This window comes from Myotis yumanensis, unplaced genomic scaffold, assembly GCF_028538775.1.
Source record: "Myotis yumanensis isolate MYYU_CA2020_CCGP unplaced genomic scaffold, mMyoYum1.0.hap1 SCAF_14, whole genome shotgun sequence".
NCBI lineage: Eukaryota > Metazoa > Chordata > Mammalia > Chiroptera > Vespertilionidae > Myotis > Myotis yumanensis.
In genome coordinates this window covers 49,628,291-49,654,055 of record NW_027223765.1, presented here as the reverse complement: position 1 = coordinate 49,654,055, position 25,765 = coordinate 49,628,291, and the positions used below count along the sequence as shown (strand labels likewise).

The 25,765-nt window shown below is 41.2% G+C and overlaps 1 protein-coding gene across 2 annotated transcripts in view; it reads left to right on the top strand.

Moving 5' to 3' along the window:
- The window catches only part of LOC138992753 (cadherin-related family member 3-like), a 71,099-nt gene that overhangs the window by 9,129 nt on the left and 36,205 nt on the right, over positions 1 to 25,765 (top strand). For both annotated transcript variants that reach the window (XM_070391681.1, XM_070391682.1), the window contains exons 3-5: positions 1,035 to 1,206; positions 3,101 to 3,189; positions 24,248 to 24,342. In XM_070391681.1, the coding sequence (XP_070247782.1) occupies positions 1,035 to 1,206; positions 3,101 to 3,189; positions 24,248 to 24,342 (356 nt within the window). The remainder of the gene's footprint in view (positions 1 to 1,034; positions 1,207 to 3,100; positions 3,190 to 24,247; positions 24,343 to 25,765) is intronic.

The window sequence follows — 25,765 nt, the reverse complement described above, 5'->3', positions numbered from 1 at the left end:
AAACATAGTGATGAATCACAAAAACAATATGTAATTACATACGGGTTTTCTGATGGTCTTAGGCGACGCCTGTGAAAGGGTCATTTGACCCCCAAAGGGGTCGCGACCCACAGGTTGAGAACCACTGTATTAGAGTCAGTGAGACCTGGCTTTAAATGTCAGCTGTCAAGTATGAGCTGCATAAGTTGGGCTTCTAACTTCTGAGCCTCTGTGTCCTCACTGGTGGTATCATGAGGATGAGAAAAGCCTTTGCTCTGTGAACCAGAGAGATAAAGTGTTAATTCTGTGTTAAGTGTCCAGGGGAGGAGAGCTGTCCAATATGCATGCATGACTGACTTCTCATGGCTGTGGCAGGGTAGCACTCAGGTGTTACTACCAGTCATAGTGCTGGTCAGTGCAAAGGTCCTGGCCAGGAGTCAGGGCCAGGCCTTCCTCTTCCTGCAGCGTGGCTTTCCCAGCTGTATTACATAACCTATAATCTGTGAAATGGTGGTAATAATAGTATCTCCCTCACAACTTTTTTTTCTTGTTTAAATGAGGTGAAGAACTGAGAGCAATGCCTGGCTCCGTTTTCATCCATTTCAGGTGCAAGGCAGTTTAGGCTTATGGTTAAGAGCATGAGCTTGAAGTCAGGTGGAGTCAGAGCTATTGCATTTTCTGTGAAAAGCTGGACAAGCTGCTTAACCTGCTCACCCTCAGTTTCTGCATCTGCATAATGCACCCAATAATATCCTTTTTGCAGTTAAAAAGGAGAGAATGACATGTTTGTTAAGTGCTTAAGATAATCTCTGATAATTGAGAGTTGGGAGAGGGACTCAATAAACTCTGTTGTTAGGAAGAGTAACATGGAAAGGTGGGAATTCTCTGTTCATGGAGGTTTTCAATAAATCAGATCATGTTGCTTCCACATTTTAAACACAAGATTTTTAACAAATGCTGAATCGTATTGGGGATTATAGATGTAGAATACTCCGTCTACACCCTCATGAAGCCGTCAATCGCTCCATTACCCTGCACTCCTTTGTTTAATGTAGTTACTCACCACTGGAGCACCGAAGCTGGACTTCGAGACGGTGACCCTCTACTCCTTGATAATCTATGCCAAAGACAGCCACGGGGTGACGGCATCCCAGACCATTCTAATCCAGATTGCGGATGTGAACGAGCCGCCCACCTTCAGGGGAGCCCTTGCTCAGAGAGACCAAGGTACAGAGCTCTTCTCTTGGGGGAAGAAGGGTCCACTGGGTCCATGATGTGGCTGCTGTGTCCTGGGTCCTTTGTGCTCTTGTAGGGTGATGGCTATAGGAGAGGTAAGGAGAATGATGCTAACAAAATGAATGCTAAAGGGCTGACACCTACCAGGTGCTAACTGTGGAGCAGGTGCTGTCCTGAGAGTGAGGGCCTCAGGTGGGTTAGTTCATGAAATTTGCATAGCTCTGGAGGTGGGTGCTGTTCATATTCGTATTGTATAGATGAGGTCACAGACTTAGAGAAGAAAAATAACTTGCTCAGTGTTAAAAATTTTATTTTTCTGCCCTCGCTGGTGTGGCTCAATGGATAGAGTGTCAGCCTGCATACTGAAGGGTCCCAGCTTCAATTCCAGTCAAGGGCACATACCTGGGGTGTGGACTCGATCCGCAGTAGAGGGCGTGCAGGAGGCAGCCAATCAATGATTCTCTCTCATCTTTGATGTTTCTATCTCTCTCTCTCCCTCTCCCATCCTCTCTGAAATTAATAAAAAAAATATTTTTAAAAACCTTTATTTTTCTGTTTGATTATTATGTACGCTAGTTACTCTTTAATAGGTGTGATTATTTAATTAACAGTGTGTCTGTGTCATTAAGTTAGAAGCTTCTCGCTCTCTCTCCATTTGATTTTTGCCTCATGTGAATCTTTCTTTCACTCTTGTCTCTTTCTCGTCTCTGACTTTCTATGTAGTCAAGTATTTAACATCTGCATGTGGACGAGTCATGTTCTCTATTGAAAACAATCACTTGAGGTTTAGGTGTTGAGGTGGCCACACACTGGAGAGAGCTATGGATCCTGCCTGAGCCTCAGTTTCTCATTGGGTACACAGGTATTAATCCCTACTCCATGGAGCTCACCAGAGACAATGTGTTACCGTGCCAACCATGGGCATGCAGATGGTGCTGAGTAAATGTTAGCCTTCTTCCATCCCTTTCCCTAGCAGATGAGAAACTCCTCAAGGACAGATTCAAGGGGAAATTATGTTCTTTTGCCTTCTGAAACAGTGAGCCTCGTGCCAGGTTGGCTGTGGTCCAAACAGGCTGTGGACTCCTTTGCTATCCACAAATGGTGCCACCTGGCAGAATGATGCGGTATCTTCTGCCAGGGTGGGTTATCCCCTCAGGCACTGAGGGCCCCGGTGCCCCAGTGTTCCTGACCCCGGGAGAGTGGTTTGACCAGTAAATGGGCAAGTTTGTGGTTGCCACAGTTTTAAAAATGGATAGAAAGAGGGAGAACTTGAGGAAAAGACAGGCATTAATAAAATCATCAGACAATATTAATATACGAGAGGCCCGGAGCACGAAATTCATGCATGGGTAGGGTCCCTAGGCCTGGCCAGTGATCAGGGCCAGCCGGGGCCTTTCTTCCAGCTGCTGGCTGCTGGCCTTGGGGCCTTTCTTTGTTCTGTGCCACCCCCTGGTGGTCAGTGCACGTCATAGTGAGCGATCAAACTCCCCGGTCAAACTCCCGAGGGGATAATTTGCACATTAGCCTTTTATATATATATATAGAGAGAGTACTTGGGTGACTTTAAGTGAGTTACTCAATCTTTCTAAACTCAGTAAAATGGAAATAATAATGTACCAATGATGTCAATTGCTCAGCAATCAGAAAACGTTCAATATGGTTACTATTTAAATTTATAAATCTCTTTGCTCTCTACCTGACACACGGTAGATACGTGACAAATGGTGTCTATTTTTATTATATGGCTATGATTATCATGGCCAATGGGAATCACCCTGTGAAAACGTCTGTGCTGAGCAAGCCCAGTGCCTTCAGTTTTATCTAAAATCCAGGAGTGGATGAGGGGCTTTGGGGCTTATAACATCTATCACCCATTTTCTGGCAGTTACTGAGATTTATATCCTGGAAGACACTGCCCCGGGCACAGTCATTTACAGAGCAGCAGCCGTGGATCCAGAGGATGCTGTTTTGGAGGTAATTTATGGCTTGGGGCAGAGAATATCAGCGCCTGGTGGTTTTCTGTATGGCTGCATTCACATATAAAACCACAGGGATACTCAGTGCATTATACCACAATTCAGTGTCCAAACATACCTTTCACCTCAAACATCAGGACATTTCAGGTGAAATGACTGAGGGATGGGCTGTCTGGGTAATTGCTTCCCTTCTAGCGCATTCCACCTGTGCAGGCAGGGCCAGCGAGTCCTTAGGTATTGACAGAAGAGGCCCAGCCATTTCCTCTTGTTCTTGGGGACCCTGGCTACCCACACACTGTTGAGAAACAATGCAGCTTTCTGGCAGAATTAATTTGCATTTCACAGCGCTGGGCCTCGTCCTCCGGCTTTATGATGCCCCAGGAATGCAGTTATTTTCAGGGTGGGTGTCTTCCAGTTATGATACCACGGGAGGGAGGAAGTGATGACCTGTGGCAAGAGGCTTGGCTTTAACTCCTAACTCCTCTGCTGCAAGTCATTTAACATTTCTGTCCTGTTTCAGCTGTAAAGTTGGGGAAAGGCTACCTGCTTTGTCTTCTCTCCTACTGCTTTCTCTCATATTACGTATACTGAACTTGAAAGTCATTTTTAAACTGTAAAATACCTTACAAATGACAAAATTTATATCACTGTCTTAATTTTTGATGCTGTATGGAATGGTTTTGGCATTATTAAGCAGTAACATTTTTAGCTAATGCACTGGTAGACAAGAATATCATGTTTTTTAATTTTTAATGTATCACTTTCCCAAATTGGTTAAAAATTCGAGAATTGTACATGTTGATCTATATTTTCAACATTTGCAATTTACTGGTAGTGCTACTGGGTTACTATTCAAGACAACTTGACTTTTACAAAATTTTATTTAAATAAATGGATGGCCACTAATATTTGGGGCATTGTCCACATGATTTTTAAAAAGCACTGCATACACGCAAGTAATTACATACAAAAAAACATGGCTGTTGTCAACCCTCCCCACCCACGTGTCTCCTCCTCCTCCCAGTAGAACAATACCACATTCAGAATGGGACTGTAAAGGTCACAGCTTCCTTTACAACATGCAATTAAGGCTCCTAATCACGCATATTGCTCCAAATCACCACGTTCAAGATTACAGTACTGAACCTAGAGCCGAGCACTCCAGCCATAAGAGAATCGGGTATCATATTGCTTCCTTGGTGTTCTCCATGGCAGCTCACCACTATGTTGACATTCTAGGGTGGAAAGCACAGCATGGCCCCAAAGGGTTTAGTTATGCCTCTAACATGCAATTACAAGGACTTAATAGCCAATTAATGCAAGTAATTTGTTTCAAATGAAGGACTACCAAATGCCTGTTCATATAGAGTAAGTGCTCTGACCCTGGCCCTGTACTTTTCTCAGCAGAGACGTTTCCAGGGCCATGTTTGGAAGGCGAATGCAGTGTTCTTTGTGAATTTTACCAAACGTGGAATGCCATGTTAGAGTTGGCATAGCTATGGAAACTTACATTTAGACATACTGTTGCTCAAGCACCTGTGATGGGGCAATCATCTTCATTTGTTTGTCTTCATATTGATTCAAAGAAAAACTTGTTCTAATCTGGGCAAGAGATCACCACTGTTTGGAGCCTGACATATGACACCCATAATGCAATTAATAACTGTTAACTGTTTATCATGTGACAGGAATATACTTTATATAATTGAATCCCCATTTAATTCCTGAAGTAGATGCTATTGTCTACTCTGATATTAATGAATGGATCAATAAGCTAGAGTATTATGTCTTTAATTTATAGATGAGGAATATTTAGGTTAATAGAGCTCAAGTAATTTGCCAAAAGAGTAAGTAGTGGAGTTGTAATTCAAATCCATTTTGCTCTAAACCCTCTATGTTTCCCATCATACCAACAATTCTCAAATTGCTTCCACAAAACACAAGCTCCATGAGGAAAATAAAAGATCCTGTGATCAAATGATTTCGGGAAATAATGTCTCCACATCTCCTCTAAATTAAAAATGCACATGTTAAATGCCCTGAGGACTTCTCTAATAGAGAGATGTTTATTTAATCATATTTTAATAATTATTTTTTTCAGGGCACTTTTAAATAAAATTTAACTCCTGTTAGCATTTTACATAATGACTAACTAGCATTCCACAGAGTAGAAAGATTATATTAGATCCCAGTGGAAGATTGCTGTAATGTGACCTATCTCTCGGGTTGTTATGATGATGAAAGATGAAATTTCAGGTGAGGATCTGGTCTGCTGGGAACCAATTCCAGCATGTCATAATTTCAAGAGTTTCATCAAAAGGTTGATGAGACTTTGGGACTCAACAGGGTTGAGTCACACTTGTAGTCACCTGTTGGGAATGGCTAAAGGCATTTCCCCAAACCTGAATAGGATACATTAAATTGATTGTGGCTGCCAGACAGTTAAAGGGCATCTTAATCTACATATTATTGCCTCCAACTGGCCAAATACCTGAACAGCGTAGGCTAATTCCCCCATTCTGACAATGCTTCTGTACCCTTTGAAACCTTACCCTTTGAAGTGTGTTATCTCCACCTTGCCTTAGGACAAATTGTGTTAATAAAAGCAAGGGTCCAAGACAAGGAAGGAGTCTTCAGTTCCTTTAGCTGAAGGTCCTCTGACCCCCAATGCCTTTCAAAATTATATCTCATCTCCGGACTCTTTATTAGTCTCTGGATGCCCATGTCATCTACGCACAGCCTTTTCCAGATTCCTGAACCCTTCTTGATGCTGGGACAAGAACCCCGGCACTGGTCTATAGTAATTTATGTAATAAGACTGGATTTCATCCATATCTAGACCCCACCTAAGTTCCAGGACTAAGACTTTTCATGCTGTACCACCATTGCTACTGCATATATTTTAAGATCCCTGACCCTTTAGTTAAGGGGGTGTTCTGAGATATGGGAAAAAGTGGCACCTCTTATTATGAACAAACTAAAAATCAATTTTCTTGGACATATCACAGAAACCAGGACTCCAAAATCTGGAGAGACAGTTAAATCCAGAGAGTCACAGGAAGTTTTGCTTCCTTGAAGCAGAAACTGTCAGATCCATAACTTGTATTAAGACTTAGATGGTCGTTTTTTTTAAAAAATATATTTTATCGATTTTTTACAGAGAGGAAGGGAGAGAGATAGAGAATTAGAAACATCGATGAGAGAGAAACATCAATCAACTGCCTCCTGCACATCTCCTACTGGGGATGTGCCCGCAACCAAGGTACATGGCCTTGACTGGAATCGAACCTGGGACCTTTCAGTCCGCAGGCCGATGCTCTATCCACTGAGCCAAACTGGTTTCGGCTTACATGGTCGTTTTGATGAAATGCTGGAGGCTGAGTATGGACTAGTATGAGAGTGAGAAATTTCTGGGTGCACAATCTCAGAGGGACTTATACTTTTCATAGGTTTGTACCACCAAAAACTTCATTAGGTTCTTATAATGAAGATCCAGGAAGAATCACATTGTGTCTCAGAAAGAGAGAGGAGAAAAGATTCATTGTGAAATAAACCCCAAAACCTTTTCCATAACAAAGACCTACTCTTCAGGGAAAAGGAGTCTTCTTGAGCCTTATCTCACTTGGGACACACACACACACACACACACACACACAGCCCTAGACAAATCATATTCAAGATTCAGAACGCCCTCCTTCCCCCAAATCTTGAGAGAAGTCATAGGGGAAAAAACCAAACACCTTACTTATAGAGGAATGGGGGTAAGAAATTACGCAGACTTGTCAATAGAAGCCATGCAAGCAAGAAGATAGTGGAATGAAATATTGAAAATGTTGAAAGAAAAAAAATTCAACCAAGAAATCTGTATCCATTGAAATTATCCTTCAAAAGCAAAAGAGAAATAAAAACTTTCTCAGACAAGCAAAAAATTGAAGAAATTTATTACTAGCATACCTGATCAGAAGAAATGTTAAAGGAAGTTCATCAGCAAGAAAATCATATAGGTCAGAAACTCAAATCTGCATAAAGAAAGGCAGAGCATGAGAGAAAAAATAAATGAAGGTCAAATAAAATTTTTAATTTTTCTAAAAGATAACTTTAATAGTAACAGTGTGTTAGAAGATTATAGCATATTGATAAATGAAATGAATGATAGCAATATCATAAGTGACAGGAGAGATGAATTAGAAATATTCTGTTATAAGATACCTATATTATGTATAAAGCTACACTTAGATCAATTAAAATGTATATTGGAAAAATGTGTACTGGAAACTCTGAGGCAATAACTAAAAATATTTAAAAATTAAGTGAAATTGATATGCTAAAATGGAATCATATAAAATAATCAGTTAAAACAAAGAAGGAGAAAAACTCAAAGAACAAATGTAATCAATAGAAAACAGTTACAAACATGGTAGGTATTAATTCAGCTAATCCAAATGGAAATGGTTTAAATGCACCAATTCAAAGACAAAGACTGTCAGACTGATTTAGAAAAAGGCCCAGCTATATCTTATCTGCAAGAAACCTACTTTAATATAAAAACCCAAAAAGTTTCAAAGTAAATGGATGGATAAAGATATACCTTGATAACACCAATCCAAGAAAAGCTGGAGTGGCTATATTAATTTCAAACAAAAAGTGGAGAGTGGTCAGCTAGAGACTTCCCCAAACAGGCAAGTCAGCAATGGGCTGGTTGAAAAACAGCTGCAGGGAGAACACCCACCTCCTCTTTCACTGTGGTAATGAGATCCCCCAGTGACTGGAGGCTGACCTGACGCCTCCTCACAGCAGTCCTGATGCTTCCCTGGGTCTCAGCTCTGTCCCTACTCTCCTTGTCAGACCCCACCCGTGTCACAACCCTCACCCACTGCCGCCAGTGTGATCTCTTCAGCCTTCTGGCTCAGTGGTGGTGGGAGTGCTGGTAGTGAAAGGGTAGCATGTGTCTTTCCCTATTGTTTATTACATTGGAAGTTAGTTTTGGAATTCTAAACACATTATCTCAATTCCACTCTGCTTTAAGAATCTTACTTCTTGAGGCCACGTAGATGCTGCTGTCATGAACGAGTGGGGCAGAGAGTCATCTTACTCAACATGTATTTTGTCTTTCCCTCTCTTAATGGTGAAGTAAACTTATAAGTTCTCTTTCAAATAGCACATTATGCCTTAGTGTGTCTATCAAACCAGTTAATTAGGACCTTGTGAAGATAAACCCAGGCTCTGAGGACAAGCAGCATGAGGAAACGGCGGAGAGGGGTGAGAGTGAAGTGGAGGTGAGGAAGAATGAAATTGGGATGGAATCGGCATATTCTCATGAAATAAGGTTTAATATCTCCATTTCAAGGTAAACTGTCTCATTCACGGTATCCCAGTTAATGACAAGTCTTAGCATATGGATCTTAGATATATATTGTCATTTCATTAGTAAACTTTTCTTTTCTTTTGGGAACTATATCATGGGCTAAGGAAATAATCACCTAAACCAGCATCCTAATAACTTGGAAAGATTTGTAAAAAGTCTCATAAAGAATAATTTATGAAAGATTTATGGTAGCCCTTGTGAAAGATAAAAAGATATACCATTTAGTGACAAATAGAAAACTATTCCTATGGCTTCATTATTTTTCCCTCTTTGATAAAATAAGTGCAATGAATGAATGTAGGCCACAGACTATATATGGAAATAAACAATATTTTTCATTCAGTCCAGTATATTGAGTGAAGGCTGACAATGATCACATTTTATGGTAAAGTGATATTTGGAATTTCTAAGAGTCATAATTAGTGGTGGAATCATCAAATGACTCAACAATTGTACTGCATTAGAGCTTATAATTATGAATCTGAGGATTTGAATTATATACTCCTATTTTATAACTCAGCTGTAAAACAAACAGTAAAGGGGGAAAAAACAATGAGTCTATTGAGTTAGAAACCAGAATATGTGAATTTTGCTTTATAATCTAGGGTGCCAATTCTGGTTTTAATGGATTGTTTTTAAGTATCATCATTTTGGAGAAAAGGCCCATGTTGTCCTTTGAATAGCATCTACATTTTCAGTTTTCATAAGTTTCCTGTGATGGGGAAACACATCAAATAGGTAAAAATGTATTCAGTGGTTGAAAGCATTAAGTCATGTCATTCCTGTACATGTTTTGCAGACAGAATTAACACATCTGAATCTGGTTCTTCCTTTTGTAAGCCTTCATCACTCCGAAAGTATATTAGAATCCTTGTGGCTGCAGCTGAGAGAGAACTTGACCCACGTGAGGTTTTTGGCTGCAGTAGCTGAGAAGTCTGTGCTTCCAGCAGAGCTGAATTCTGGGTTCACGTGATGCAGCAGGGCATGATAAAAGCAGTTCACTATGGGACTCGAGAGCTTCATCTTTCCTGCCTTCCATTTGGTAACACCTGGGGGCAGGAATCTCAGTCCCTACAGCCTACCAGCTCGAGAGCCATCTGAAGCTCCCTCCTGGAGTTCAGGGAGTCTTCATGGCTCTGATTGCTCCAGATGTTAGCCCTTAACCAATGGCTGTGACAAGGTAGAAATAATGCACTGATTGGCTTAGGCCTAGGTCACATGCCGATCAGGAATTTTAAGTGGGAGGGGGTTGGCCTGCAAACTCATAGGGATTGAGAATGAGGGAGATTGATTCAGCAATGAGCTGCTATTAGAGGTGCCTGAATAGATCTTTACAGTCTAAAACCAAATGCTGCTCACTATAACAAAACTGTATTGAATCAGCATATCAAAACTTGCCAATCTTCCTTAACTTTATTCAGTGTAGACAGAGCCTATATATAATCTGAAAACTCCCTTTTCATTTTGTCCATGTTGGTCAATATTAAAACTATATTCCATTGAAAACATTTATAGAAATAGTAATGGTTCACAACAATTAACTTTTAGTGTGGGTTATTGTTTGGCAAATAAATATATTCTTTTTAATATTAGGAAAAATTTTATTAAAACAGTTTATTTATTTATTTATTTATTATTTTTAAAATCCTCACCCAAGGATATTTTTCCATTGATTTTTAGAGAGAGTAGAAGAGAGAGAAAAAGACAGAGAGGAATATTGATGTGAAAAACACATCGATTGGTTGCCTCCTGCAGTAGCCCTGACCAGGGCCCAGGTCAGGGAGGAGCCTGCAACCGAGCTCTGTGCTCTTGGCCAGAATAGAACCTGAGACTACACTGAGCCAGACAGGCTACGGCTGGCAAAGAAATAATTTTTAAAAAATTGTTGGCAGTATTACAGATGTCCTATATTCCTCCCTTCACTCAGCTCCTCCCCCAGCAGTCCTTCACCACATTATTGTCTGTGTCCATGCATGCATGCATATATGTTCTTTGGTTAGTCTGCCTTTTTATAACACTAATCATACTTTGTCATCATTAAAAAATAATGCCTCTCTCATAAAACTATAAGCTCCATTAAAGAGGAATTGGGTCTGTCTTGTTCACAACAGTAAGCTGGTGTCTATAAAGTGCTTAATAAATAAGACTTAAAACCAATGGGAAAGACCATAAATAAAACATATTTCAAGAAAATAGCTTAAAATGTTTTGGCATTTATAAAATTTTCAAATACTCAAAAACCATATTAACTGCAGAGGAGTTAGAGCTGTTCTAAGACCTCAGTTCATCCCTTGTATGAATAGTCTTCAGTGATTACTCTGTTCTGGGTGCTGAGAAGAAACACTGCATATGGCATGTAAATTCCTGGAGCTTACAGTCTAGTGAATAAATTGACAACAAACAAAGCTACAAATAAATGATATAATGTCAGATAGTAGGGGGTGTGGAAAAGATAATTATAAAATAGGGCAAAGGGGAAGAGAATGATTAGGCGAAGGGGCAGTGGTGCCTCTTTTGGATAGGAAGGTTAGAAAGGGCCTCTCTGTGAAGGCAACGTTTGTTGAGAGACCTGAATGAAGTAAGGGAGGGAACTAAGCATATGTCCTGGGGTAGGATATTTCAGAAAAAGACAGCAGTAAGTACAAAGGCCTGAGGCAGAAACAGGCTTAGCATATTTAATGAACTACAAAGAAACCTATGTAACTGGAAGGCAGAGTGAGAAAGAGACGTAGGAAGATGATGATGAAAATATTGCCTGCAACCAAGGTCCTTCTAAAGCAGGGGTCCTCAAATGACAGCCCTCGGGCCACATGCGGCCCGCTGAAACATTTATCCAGCCCACCGGGTGTTTTTGCCGCCACTGCCTGTCCTGCTTAGCAGCCGACTCGTCCAGGGCCCGCAGTGCGCATGTATGGAATGTCTGAGGGACAGTGAACTGGCCCCCTGTTTAAAAAGTTTGAGGACCCTCTGTTCTAAAGAGTATTAGAGGCTGCATTTTATTTCGATTAATGTGGAATTTTCTCGGAAGTTTTTGAGTAAAGGAACAAATGATATTATTTATAAGGTAAAAGATCATGCTGGCTTTGTGTGAAAAAAATTGACTATAAAGAGGCAAGATTGGAAACAGACAGGCCATTTAGAGATGACTGCAATAGTTCAGGTGAGAGATGATGGAGGCTTGATCTAGGATGATGGCAGTTGGGATGGTGAGAAATCATTGAAATTTATCTCTTCAACATTTTATTGTGAAAAATTTCAAACATATAAAAAATTTGAAAGAGCTGAAAATTGAATGAGCACCCATATATCCATCACTAAGTTCTATAGCTAATATTTTACCATGTCTTTTTTTATCACTCAGCTACCCATTCTTCTATTCATCCGTCAATCACTCCTATTTTATTTATATACTAGAGGCCTGGTGCATGACATTCATGCACTGGGGGCAGAGGGGGTCCGTCAGCCTGGCCTGTGCCCTCTTGCAGTCCGGGACATCTTGGGGGTCCTTAGCGCTGCTGCTGCGCTTGCCAGCCATGAGCCCAGCTTCTGGCTGAGTGGTGCTCCCCCTGTGGGAGCTCACTGACCACCAGGGGGCAACTCCTGCATTGAGTGTTTGCCCCCTGGTGGTCAGTGGGTGTCATAGCAACGGGTCATTCCACTGTTTGGTCAATTTGCATATTAGCCTTTTATTATCTAGGATTTCAAAGCAGGTTACAAACCCAGTACCCTTCACTGATAAGCAAGGCAATTTGCATATATCTTAAAGGCAATGTTGGCAGACTTGTAGACAAACTGGACATAGGGTGTAAAGGAAAGAGGAAAATTCAAGCTTCTAGGTTTCTTGGCTGGAGCTACTACTCTTGAAGAGGATGGGTTGAGGAGGAAAATCAAGTGATTTGCTTCAGACATGTTGAGGTTGGGAAGCAGGGAGACACAGGAACAGTAGGCAGCTTGATTATAACTTTAGAGCTCAGCAAAGACATGGGGGCTAGAGCAGCAATTTGGGAGTAACCATCTAATACTTAGTATTTAGTGTTCAGAATGAAACTACATGACCTAGGGAGTAAGTGTGGATGTAAGAGAGAAGAGAAAAATTTCAGGTACTGAGCCTGGAGGTGCCCCAATATTTGGAAGTTAGAAAGAGGAAGAGGATTGAGAAAATAAAACTTAGCAGGAACAGTAAGGAAAAAGGAAAATCAGGAAAGTAGAGTGTCTCCCAAAAGCCCAAGAAGATGTATTTCAAGAGGGGATTGGCTGAGTGCTGCTGAGGTGATGGGAGGTGAGATGGCTGATCACGGAAGCTAGCAATATGTTCATTGCTAGAACTCAAGTATGAGTCTGTCACATAGCACGTTTCAGTGAATGAGTAAATGGAGATCTTGAGTGACCTTGGTAAGTGGGGTAGTTCAGTGGAGCAATGAGAATCAAGTCTGACTGAAGAAGCTCCAAGAGAATCAGAGGTAAGGAAAACAGGAACAGCGAGCATTGGTGACTTCAAAGTGTTTTCTTAAAAAGCACAGCAGAGAAATTGGCGTATCTTGAGGAAGATGTAAAATCAAGGGAAATTTTTATTTCTGAATGATGAGAAATATTGTAACATGTTGTATGTTGGTGGTAATAATCCAGTAGAGAGGAGGAAATTAATAATGCCAGAGATACTGGCAACAATTGCTGGAGTGATGGTCTTGAGTAGGCAATGGGGGATGGTTTGGGGGGGCAGAGGGCAGAGAACTTGACGTTAGAAGCTCAATTTTTCATCTATAGAAACAGGAAGGAATACAGGGCATAAGGGGACATAGGTAAAAAGTTTAGTAGAAACAGTAGTTGCTTTTTTATTCTCTTGTCCATCTAATAGTTATTTACTGAGCACTTACAATAATCACCCCTTATCAGTTGGATGCCAAAACCACGGATAGTACTGAACCCTATATATACCATGTTCTTTCCTATACATACGTTACTATGATTATGTTTACATAAGAGATTAGCAACAATAACTAATAGTAAAATAAAATAACTATAATAACAGACTATAATAAAAGTTATATAAATATCATCTCTTTTGAAATATTATATTGTACTGTACTTACCTTTTCACTTAAAGGAATCACTTTAAGGCTCTCTTTGACATATCCGAATTGCCAGCATCACGACTCTAGAATTTTGGGTGAAGTAACATAAGGGTGACTTGAACACAAACACCCCAAGCATCTGATAGCCAAGGGGCTGCTGTGACGAATGGGCAGGAAGGGTCTACAGCTGGAGACACTGGACAAAGGGATGATTCACGAGAGACGGTTGAGATTTCCTCATGTGGCTCAGAATGGTGCACAATTTAAAACTTATGCATTTTTTATTTCCAGAATTTTCCACTCACTATTTTTGGACCATGGAAACTGAAGCCACAAGAAGCTAAACCGTGCATCAGGGGGCCTGTCCTGGCGCCAGGCAGTGTTTTAGGAAGTGAGTCTTCAGGGGTGAAGGAAACGGGCAGAATCCCTGCCCTCATGGAGCTGATACGTTAAGGGTAGGAGACAGACTATATATTCCCGTGTATCACATGCTCCAAGTATCATGGAGCCAAATGAAGCAGGGAAGGACATAAGAAGTTCTATGAGGAAGCAGTTTTTCATTTCTAAAATGACAATCAATGTTTTTTTTGGTATTGCTTCTACTTTTCTCTGTGACATAGAAAACAAGCCTAGCAGCAGAGGGTGGGGAGAGGGAAGAGACCTGGGGAATGCTGGAGATTTGGGGGAGGAGGGGAAAGTGGGGATCTGCTGCCCTCAAGAGAGGGAGACTGAATTGCCACGATAAATGTGAAAGACCAAGAGAACATTCAGAGGAGGGATGGAGACTACAGGGAGTTTGAGGAGAGACCGAGTTCTTGAGGCACATTGGGAGGGTTTGGGGTATCAGGTGGGATGAGTAATTGTCAGATGATGAGGACTGAACTTCTTGGCATGACTGAGTATGTGAACTATGACGGAACATGTCCTACGGCCCCTTAGAGGGGGCAGATAGGGGTAACCCCCACTTATTATAACTAACTACTGCTTGAGACGGGTCTCTTAGGAAATTTACAGCATTGATGCAAACGATGTTGTTGAGGAGAGCATGAGGGTGGCCATCTTATTCAGAGCAGGAAGAACTCTGTGTGACTCCCTTTAACCTGCTGGGGGGAGTGTCCAAAATTTGGGAGAGGTAACTATCGCAGAAGCCATTATGCAGGAATTCATAACTTGAGTCCATTTAAAGAAGGAAAGTGAAGATTCAGCAATTATTATCCTGTTCAAAGTCAACAGCTGTATTGAACATCCAACAAGACAAAGCAAAAATATCCTGTTCATATTTGAAAAGTCAATCAGAAATTAACATCACTTCACTTTGACAGTGTCTACCTCCATAAATCTTTGCCCGAAGTTTCTAAAAGGAAAACTTTTTGTACCTAGTAGGAAAACTAACTTTTTGGGGGGAGGGCTGCTTGATGTCAGTTAACACAGCAAGGCAATGATTTACTTCTACCTAATTAGTTTTGCATAGCATTGACAGATCGATATAAAATTGTATTATCTGCATCTGTGTCTTTCCATACAGGCAGTGTCTTATCCTGGATCCAGGGAAGACTCAGGAAATGTTTGTAGGATAACTTAAATGATTCATTTCATTTTTTAAATTTAAATTTCACTGGGGCAAGAACACTTACCATGAGATCTGCCCTCTTAACACATTGTTAGGTGTACATTTCACTCTCATTAGCTCTAAGCACCAGCTTGTACAGCAGATCTCCAGGACTTACTCATCCCCTGTTAATGAAGCTTTAAACCCATTGAGTAGCAACTCCCCATCTCCCCTCCTGCCTGCCCCTGCAACCACCGTTTTGCTCTCTGCATCTATGAGTTTGACTCTTAGATTCCCGTGTGGACTAAATGCAGGATTTGTCCTTTCGTGACTGGCTTATTTCACCTAGTCTATACCCTTAAGGTTCATCCATTTTGTTGCATATTGCAGGATTTCATTCATTCTAAAGCTTAATCGTTCATTGTATGTATACAGTATACCAATTGTATTTATCTGTTGAGGGACACCTAGATTTTTTCTACATTTGGCTAATGTGAATAATGCTGTGATTTGGGAGGGCTAATGTCTTTTCAAGATCATGATTTCAATTCCACAGATTCAATGCAATCTCTATCAAAATCCAATGGCATTTAAAAAATATTTTTATTTTTTTCAAAGAGGAAGGGAGAGATAGAAACATCAATGATGAGAGCTAATCATTGATTGGCTGCCTCCTGCATGCCCCGTACTCGGGGTTGAGCCTACAACCTTGGCATGTGCCCTGATAGGGAATGGAACCATGACCTCCTGGTTCATAGATCAATGCTCAACCACTGAGCAACACTAGCCGGGCCCCAATGGCATTTTTAAAAACAGAAATAGAAAAAATAATTCTAAAATTCATATGAAACCACAATAGGCCATGGCTACCCAAAAACAATCTTGAGAGAGAAAAAACAAAGCTAGAAGCATCACATTTCCTGATTTCAAAATTCATTACAAAGAAACTAAAAACAATATGGTACTGGAATAAAAACAGAAACATAGACCAACAGAGTAGACTAGAAAGCGCATAAATACATCCACAAATATATAGTCAACTGATCTTTGACAAGGGTATCAAGAATACATGATGGGGAAGAACAGCCTGTTGAATAAATGGTGCTGGAAAGTTGGATATTCACACGCAAAAGAAAAACTGGACCCTTATCTTACATATACATAAAAACCAACTCAAAATGGATTAAATACCTAAATGTAAGAGCTGAAACTGTAAAACTCCTAAGAGAAAACATAGGGGAAAAGCTTCATGACATTGGTCTTTAATTTCATGGATATGATACCAAAAGTATAGGCTACAAAAGAAAAAAATAGACAAGTGGAACTACATCAAACTAAAAATCTGTACAGCAAAAGAAACAATCAATATAGTAAAAAGGCAACCTACAGAATGGTAGAAAATATTAGTAAACCATCAGCTATTGATAAGAGGTTACTCTATTTAAGGAATTCCTACAACTCAATAGCAAAAAAAACTAATAACCCGATTAAAAAATGCGCTAAGGACTTGAATAGACATTTCTCCAAAGAAGACATGCCAATGGCCAAAAGGTATATGGACACATACTCAACGTCACTATTATCAGGGTGATGCAAATCAAAACTGCAATAGATATCGCCTCACACTTGTCAGGATAGCTATTATAAAAACACACACAAACAAAAAACAACACAACAAAAAGACAGCACGGATGTCGAGAAATTGGAAACCTTGAATTGTTGATAGGAATGTATAATGGTGCAGCTGCTATGGAAAACAGTATGGAGGTTCTTTAAAAATTAAAAACAGAACTACAATCACTTTTGGGTATTTATCCAAAAGATTTATTTCTGAGTCGCCCCCCATGGCTTGGTTTTCAACCCTAACATCACTTTAAAATTTCATCTCTTGTGACACCACGATAAAGAGGGGAAAAGTTTAAATCACATACTGTCACATTCTGGGCAAATCTGGTATTTGGAGAAATACCATTCGGTTTAGGCATGCACTAACCAAATGAATTTGAGAACTGAGGCAATTATCTGGGTTATTCAAGCTAAAGAGCAATTTTGTTTGAAACACGATATAATTGGGAAAAAACTGATTTTAAGAAAAGCTTTAATTACCTAGAAAATAATCTGTAACTCTTCACACGAAAGACAGATGTTTAGAGAAAACCTAGTCACATTTTAAATAAACATTCTTGGGGAGTATTTACTTCATATTTGCACAACTTGTACCATTCCTCCACCAGATGGCATGCAAGTTTGTAACATACTGTAGCCCGTAGTCATGCTATTGCAAAAGCACCTTGTCACAAGCAATAGCACTGAACAATCACACGATAACTAATTATTTTTTTGCCTTAAAAATTTGGGCGAGGAGGAGAAAGCATGGATATGCTGCCCTCAAGAGAGGCAATTTGCAAATGTATATACAGCCCAACAATGTTTTTCATAGGTAAAGGCTATTATCTTACAAAGATATGGCACATCAAAATGTCATTATTTAAAGGATATGTGAAAAGAATCAATAATTTAAGCGTATTCGTACAAGGCAAATGTAGATTAGGCAAGACATTGTGGTCTGCTATTCATGTTTAAAAAGATATTTTTATGAGAATAGGAAAGAAATGATAAATAAAATATTTGTATTTTGGAGGATTTATTTCATTCTTTTAAAGTACTACTGAAAACAGTTCCTGGGAAATAGATGGCAATCCATACTGAATATTACTGTGCTTCTTCTTATCTAATCACCTGGGATGCTTTTAACAAAACAAAGATGCCAGGGACTCCTCAGACTAATTTTTAAAAAGCTCCCAGGCATTCCAACAGTCTCTTAGACATCAAAGTTCTCTGGCAATATTGTGATAACCTTCTCATTTGCTTGTGGTGGGCATCGCTAATTGAACGTGATACTTTTCCAAACTAAGTCACAGTTTTTCTCTCTGTAATGCACCAGGTAGTCCTTACCAATCGATTCAGAGTTGAAATGAAGGCTACTTGCTATCAGAGTTATCAAAGAATCTGGGACAGAATTGAATGTTCCTCACATAAGGTGGCTGATGTATGATGTGGTAACTGACTCTGCCTGCTAGCATGATTCAGCCAAGCAATTGTCAGCTGCTGTTAACGAAGGGCATTTTAGAGACTGTAGTGGCTCTCCCCAGGTGTCCTTGGAGACCTTTGTAACATTTCTTTTTTTATTTATTTATTTATTTATTTATTTATTTATTTATTTATTTATTATATATTTTACTGACCTTCTACAGAGAGGAAGGGAGAGAGACAGAGAGTTAGAAATATCGATGAGAGAGAAACATCGATCAGCTGCCTCCTGCACATCTCCTACTGGGGATGTGCCCGCAACCCAGGCACATGCCCCCGACCAGAATCGAACCCGGGACCCCTCAGTCCGCAGGCCGACGCTCTATCCACTGAGCCAAACCGGTTTCGGCTGTAACATTTCTTTAATACTACTTATGTACTAATTCCTTCAAGAATATATATTTTTATTGATTTTAGAGAGGAAGGGAGAGGGAAAGAGATAGAAACATCAATGATGAGAATCATTGATCAGCGGCCTCCTGCATGCCCCCTACTGGGGATGGAGCCGCAACCTGGGCATGTGCCCTGACCTGGAATGGAATCATGATCTCAGGGTTCATAGGTTGATGCTCAATCACTGAGCCACACTGGCGGAGCATTTGTAGCATTTCTGTGTGATGCTCCCGCTCTGAGAGCTTCAGTGTGCTTTGGCTTCCTTCCGCAAGAGGAGGATTGTCTTGCACTTCACAGAGCAAGAAGTACCTGGGCATTTCCCTCTCTCAGGGGTAACCCTTAACCATCGGATGAAGGGCCAGGAGTAGGAGTGCTCCCTGCCCTTCTCCTTGGGTGGGAAGAGCCCTGAGGCAGAAGGTCCACTCCCCAGCGGCCTGGTGGGCTTGGGCGGAAAGGGCCGGTGTGGACGGCAAGGTAGCACTCTTGCTTGGTTTCCGCCCCTTCTCTGTCCCGATGCCCTAGTTCCACCCTAGTTTTCCGGGAGCACCTATTCATAAATCGCCCGCATGCAAATTTCCACTCTGGGTCAGTTTCTGAGGGACCCTTGGACAGATGCCGAAACCCAAGGCCGCCAGGCTGCAGGAGCATCTATGTAATTCAAAAAGCACCGATGCCCAGCTTACACTCCCGAGATTCCGATTCCATTGGTCTCAGGTGTGGTCTGGATATTAGCGTGTTTAAAGCTCCCCCGGTGAATCTGTACAGCAGAGGTTGAGAATCACTTTTAAAAAACCAATTTTCACCCTAGCTGGTTTGGCTCAGTGGATAAAGCGTCAGCCTGCAGACGGAAGGGTCCCGGGTTTGACTCTGGCCTTTCGGTCAAGGGCACATGCCCAGGTTACGGGCTTGATCCCCAGTACGGGGCGTGCAAGAGGCAGCTGACTAATAATTCTGTCTCATCATTGATGTTTCTCTCACTCTCTCCCTCTCCCTTCCTCTCTGAAAACAATAAAAATATACTAATATTTTAAAAAAACCAACTTTGCATAAAAGTTACTCTGGTCAGCCCATTGTTTCAAATTCACATTCCAAGGCCTCCGTACCCCAGTAGGTCTGCATATCTAATAAAGATAAAAATTTTATATGTATAAAAGTAGAGAGAACAGTATAATGAATGCCACTGAATTATCCAGCTGTAACAATTAACTCGTGGATGAAGGTTTTTAACGTGTAGGTGGGCCATGAGCCACAGGCTGAGAAACATGGCAAAAAGGTTTGTAAAGTTAGCTTTGCAAGTGCTGTGACCATTACTGGGTGTGTAATAAGCACCTGGGTTAGTCCACTGGAGCATCTGGTTCAGCCAGGGATGGCAGATCCGTTTCAATATGCATGCCTCTCTCACTGACACTCAGAGACTCTCAGGTGTGTTGAGAAGGATTCTGAGGCTGAGTCTGGGTTCAGCCAGCAAAGATAGCAGGCTGCATGCTTGAGTATAGATCTCTAACTGTAGCTAACCATTGGGACAATGTGTTCAAGAGTTAATAAGGCTTTGTACTGGAAGAATGAGGGCTCTAATAGTCCAGTGTAAATTATAGGCAGCAAACGATTCCTTTTGTCGATAAAGTGAACGTAAGAGAGGGCCCTCAAACTTGGAGGACAAGGAAAGGAATCTCCTGTGAAACTCCGAGGATTTCAAGGGCAAGGGCAAGTGCCAGTTCTCTCGCGCTCCCACTGCAGAGAATGCTCAGGGTGAGGCTAGTACAGGCAGAGGACTAAATGCAAGGTGGCATGGACATAGTTAATGCTCAGTCTAGAATCATATCTGTGTTTATAGCTTTAAAATGTTTACTTGAAAATGTATCCTATGAAAAATTTTTGTAGGTGATCAATGATTGGCTAGTATTTGTGTTTTAGAAAAATCACAGAATATTTTGGTAAATAGAAAAAAATTTAGCCCAGATCCTACTTATGTACTAATTCCTTCAAGAAAAATTACCTTGGGTCAAACTAACAAATCAAACACAGTATATCAGCCTAAGAGCTCTGATTCTAATGTCAGATAGCCCAGGTTAAATTTTAGGTTTTACCACTATCTGGCTCTGTGCCTCAGTTGCTTTATTTGTAACAGGGTTCATAATAAGAACTACCTCAGGGCCATTATGAAGGTTAAATGAAGTCATGCATGCAAAGGGCTTAGAATAATGTTTGGCAGATAGTGCTCAATAAATATTAGGGAATATTATTAGTATTATTCTAGAATAATAAACTCTTGGGTTTTTATTTTCTACTTCTATGACAACTCTTTCTTATTTTCTTTCCTGGTTCATCTTCCTCTAAGGACCTTTAAATTTTGAAAGTTTCTCAGGGCTCCATCTTAGCCTCCCCTCCCCTTGCCATACTCCCATTCTCTCCCCATCCCCTCTTTTCCTCTGTAAACAGTAACGCTGAGTTGCTTTGTTTCTATGTCTTCAACCACTTAGATTCTTTAATCCCCACATAAATCATTTGAAAACAATTTTAAATACAACATTTTAAAAAAGAAATATACACCATCCTTCTCCTGGGAAGACAGGCTGGATAATACAATGACTCTGGGGTCAGAAGGTCATGGGCTGGGGTTTCAGTGTAATCACTCACTGGTTATGTGTTCTTGGACCGTTTTCTTAACATTTGTAATCTCAGTTTCTCCCCACCTGTAATATAGGCTGAGAATACTACCATCTCATAGCATCATTATAAGGATTAAATGAGATAATTCAGGAAGGTGATGAGCACAGAATCTGGGTCAGAGTCTCTGGTGGCCCCTTGCAGTTTTTGTTGTTGTTGCTGTTAATCCTCACACAAGGATATTTTTCCATTGATATTTAGGGAGGATAGAAGTGAGAGGGAAAGACAGAGAAAATTGATGTGAGAGAAACACATTGACTGGTTGCCTCCTGCAGGAGCCCTGTCCAGGGCCCCGGGCTGGGAGGAGCCTGCAACCAAGGTACATGCCCTTGACTGGAATCAAACCCAGGATCCTTTGGTCCGCAGGCCGACGCTCTATCACTGAGCCAACCCGGGGGGCCCTCACAGTTGTTTTTATTGTCACCGATGCTAAGGACACAGAGCCCAGTCTCAGGCTGTGCCGCTGCGATGGCTCCCAGCACTGAGGCCCCAACTCCCCTCACTGCGTGGCCCGTGCTTCTAGCTCTGACATTTCCAATTCCCCAGCTTCTCTGAAAGCAAATAGTCAAGAACAAGCCTTTCAGAGAAACTGGGTTTTGAAGGTAAGTCCAGCCAGGAGGACTGAGGCTCCCCTCACCTCACATTCCCTTCTGAGAGCTGAGGTCACACTCCGGAACCTGGGAATGGGGCTGCCATTGCTATTCTTACTTTTCCTTACCAGCCGTGGAGTTATTACCGAGGACTGGGGGATGGGGAGTGAATTTAAGTTGCCTGGCCCCACAGAGAGTTAATTTCTCGTCCCTTGGACTGCCCTCCTATTCAGGGATCTTTCATTTCGGTGGCTTTCCAGCGATGCCCTGGCTGCCTAGCAACCGCGGGCTCCAACCTTCCCGGAACAGCGGCAGGCAGCCCTCCTGCATATCAGTGCCATCAATTTTTTTTTTTTTAAAAAAGACTCTCTCATTTTATGAAAAGTTAAACATCATAAAAATACAGCTTCCCAATATGTTTTCTTCCAAACAATTGCTGACAACCATGTAATACTGAAGTGGAATTGGGAACTGCAAATTTTCGAGTGACAACAAACATAAATGAGGGCAACTTAAAAAAAATTATATGCAGCCGAAACCGGTTTGGCTCAGTGGATAGAGCGTCGGCCTGCGGACTGAAAGGTCCCAGGTTCGATTCCGGTCAAGGGCATGTACCTTGGTTGCGGGCACATCCCCAATAGGGGGTGTGCAGGAGGCAGCTGGTCGATGTTTCTCTCTCATCGATGTTTCTAACTCTCTGTCCCTCTCCCTTCCTCTCTGTAAAAAAAGTCAATAAAATATATTTAAAAAAAAAATTATATGCATTTATATATAAGCAACCCTAGTGCTTGTGAGCCGTGAAACAGGCATCATCATTCCTGTGTTTGCCCAAAAAGTAAATATGTGATAGATTTTCCTTAGTTCCTGACTGTTAATAGTCGACAGCCTAGTTCTACAAAAAAAGCAGAAGTGGCCCTGGCTGGTGTGGCTCAGTTGGTTGGAGCATCCTCCTGTACATTGAAGGGTCATGGTTCAATTCCCAAACAGGGCACATACCCAGGTTGCAGTGTTTTTAAAAAAATATATTTTTGTTGATTTCAGAGAGGAAGGGAGAGGGAGAGAGAGAAAGAAACATCATCGATCAGCTGCCTCCTGCACCCCTCCCCCCCCACACACCGGGGAGTGAGCCCACAACCCATGCGCCATGACAGGGAATCAAACCAGCGACCTCTTGGTTCATGGGTCGAAGCTCAACCATTGAGCCACACTGGCCAGGCTCTAGGTTACCGGTTTGATACCTGGTTGGGATGCATACCAGAGGCAACCCATCAGTTTCTCTCTCTCCCTTCCTAAAATCAATTTAAAAAAATTAAAGAAGAAAAAAAAAAGCAGAAATCAATTCCATCTTATTTATATGTGTAGAAATGATGGTACGAATTTAAATTAATCAGGACATGATGATTCATCAGAAAATCGATAAATTAAAAGGTCACGAATTTCTCTAAACAATTTTTAGGTTGCTTTGCAAACCTTCTGTGTTTAATCTTCTCTATTAAATTATCTCTGGGTCTACACAATTATTAAGTCAGTAGCACTCAGTATAATTAACTCCTGATATTAATCCTCTAATGGGTTTTTGCCGGTCCTTTTCTAATCATTTGCCTCTCACCTAATCTAGAAACCTTGACCTCACCTTCCCTCTTTGGCAAAAGTTTGTCTTAGGGATGCAGTGTGGTGAGCGGAGAGGCATTACGTAAAGTGACTAAAAGCTCAGCTCTCAGACTGGGGCAAGCAAGCCACTTGCATTTTCTAAGCCTCAGTGCTCCTGTCTGTGAAAAAGGAATAGCATCCGTACCTGTGACAATGAAAAGACAATGCATTTGAAGCATTTAGCGGACTAACTGGAAGATAGTATAAATGGAGGTCAATGGGATGCTAGTCAACAGATGCTTAGGATTTTAGTTTTCCCCTCTCTAGCTCCCTGTCCCTCAACACCCCCTCCAAAAAAAATCGGTATCTTCAGAAGCACCGAACAAAAAATAATCTCCAAGTTCTCATCACCCAGCCAGCTCATTTCTTTAAATGTAACTCCTTTGAATTTAACTTTAGCTTCGAGTGGAGTGTTATATGTGAGAAATGTTCAGGTAACATACTGAATGTAAGAGACTAGGGAAATTTATTTGTAATATTTAAGGGCAGGTTGTCTGGCCTGCAGGCAGTTGGATGGAGTATAATTTCATTATCATTATTATTGGCAAATGTGCAATGCGCACCTATCATACATGGGGCGGGCGGGAGGGCCCAGAGCACACAGGCAGTTAAGGCCTGGTTCTAGCCGGGGAACCTGTCGGTGTCTCTGTAATTTCTTGCCTTCTTTCCACTCTAAACAGTACTTCCTTTCCCCGGAGGGCTCTGGCTTCACGATCAACAGCGTCGGAGCAATTTCTACAGCAGCGGGTTTTGATTTTGAGAGGAAAGCTAGAAGGTAAATACTGCTACTGCCTTTTCGTTCACTCAAAACACCTGCCCTCTGGTTCATATTTCTGTCTGTGAGGACGTTTCCCCATCTGGCCTTAACGGGCTCCCAAATGAAGGTGCTGTTAGCATTGCCCTAAATATGAAATCGTCACCCAAACTCTAACCGCACCAAGTGCTGCTTTCGGTACTGGATGTGGCTGTTTGGGCCCCTGTCTGCTAACCCAGTTTTCCCAGAGCCCAGCATCGGGGTGTTTCAGTGACAGTGTTTGCGACCTGAGGTGGAAGTCGGGGATTCTCTCTGGACAGCTGGGGCACAATTCACTCACAATTTAATCCAGCAGCTTTGAAAAGTTAATTGCTTGACAATTCCCCCTTTTCCCTCTATATCTGCCAAATGGGTAGCCACTGGTAAGCAGTTATTATGACTATTTTTAATATGGTTTTTATTACCACCCTTTTCAGTCATATGTTCTGCATCAAAGTGCTTTACTGGAAAAGCAATCGGACCAGTAAGCCCTCACAATAGCCTTGTTTCTGAATCTCATAAGGAGAGTCTCCCCGATTATGGAAGCTGAGGATGGTATAGATCCTGAGTTAGCATCTTTAGTAAAACAGGTTGCGAGCTCAAAAATGGGATGCGTTTTCTCCTGCTGACTGCATCAACTCTGCTGGAGGAGAGTTCTCCTAAATTTGCATTATCTTTATATATTTTGAGGACAGAAAATTTGTCAAAATCTTCATCCATTTTCCCACATTCCTCTGTTTATTTGGTCTCCATAGCTCTGGGAATTACGGATAATGTTCATCACAGATTCCTTTTATTTTGGCCTGGTATACCTCATGAAAAAATGTTTATGCATATTTCAAGTTATTTCTAACTGTTAAGCTTTGTTAACAAATGGGAGTAAAAGTCAATAATGAGAGTTTTAAAAATTAATTGTTTTCTTGATAAGTGAAAGCTAAACTTTCCCTTTTTTCAGTATCTTTGAAATCAGAGGAGCTGACACAAAAATTGAAGCTCTGTTCGTAGAACTTTAAAAAATTATTATTTGGCTGATGTTTTGCAATCGATTCTCACTAACTTTCTCCAGAGAGAAGACCATTCCTTCACTCCTCTAGTTTCTTGGTCTCTGAGCGGACCTTGGAGTGGGAACAGAGGACATTTTGGAAATCACCCTTTGAGTCTTATCAATTCCTTCCCTTCAAAGGAGTCCTAAGGGCCGTGAAATTGGTTGTTCAAGTGCTGATGCAAGAGTTAGAAGGGCTCAGTCCTTCCTCCCTCCCTTGCAGTCACCTCTCCAGCATCCAGCTAGACCGAATGTAATCTGAGGTCTTTGGGGCTGTGGCATCCTGTCCCTACCTCATTCCTCATTCCTCATTCCTTCCATTCTTGTAGTTGAGATGTCCTAGAATTATTTTAAAATATTTAT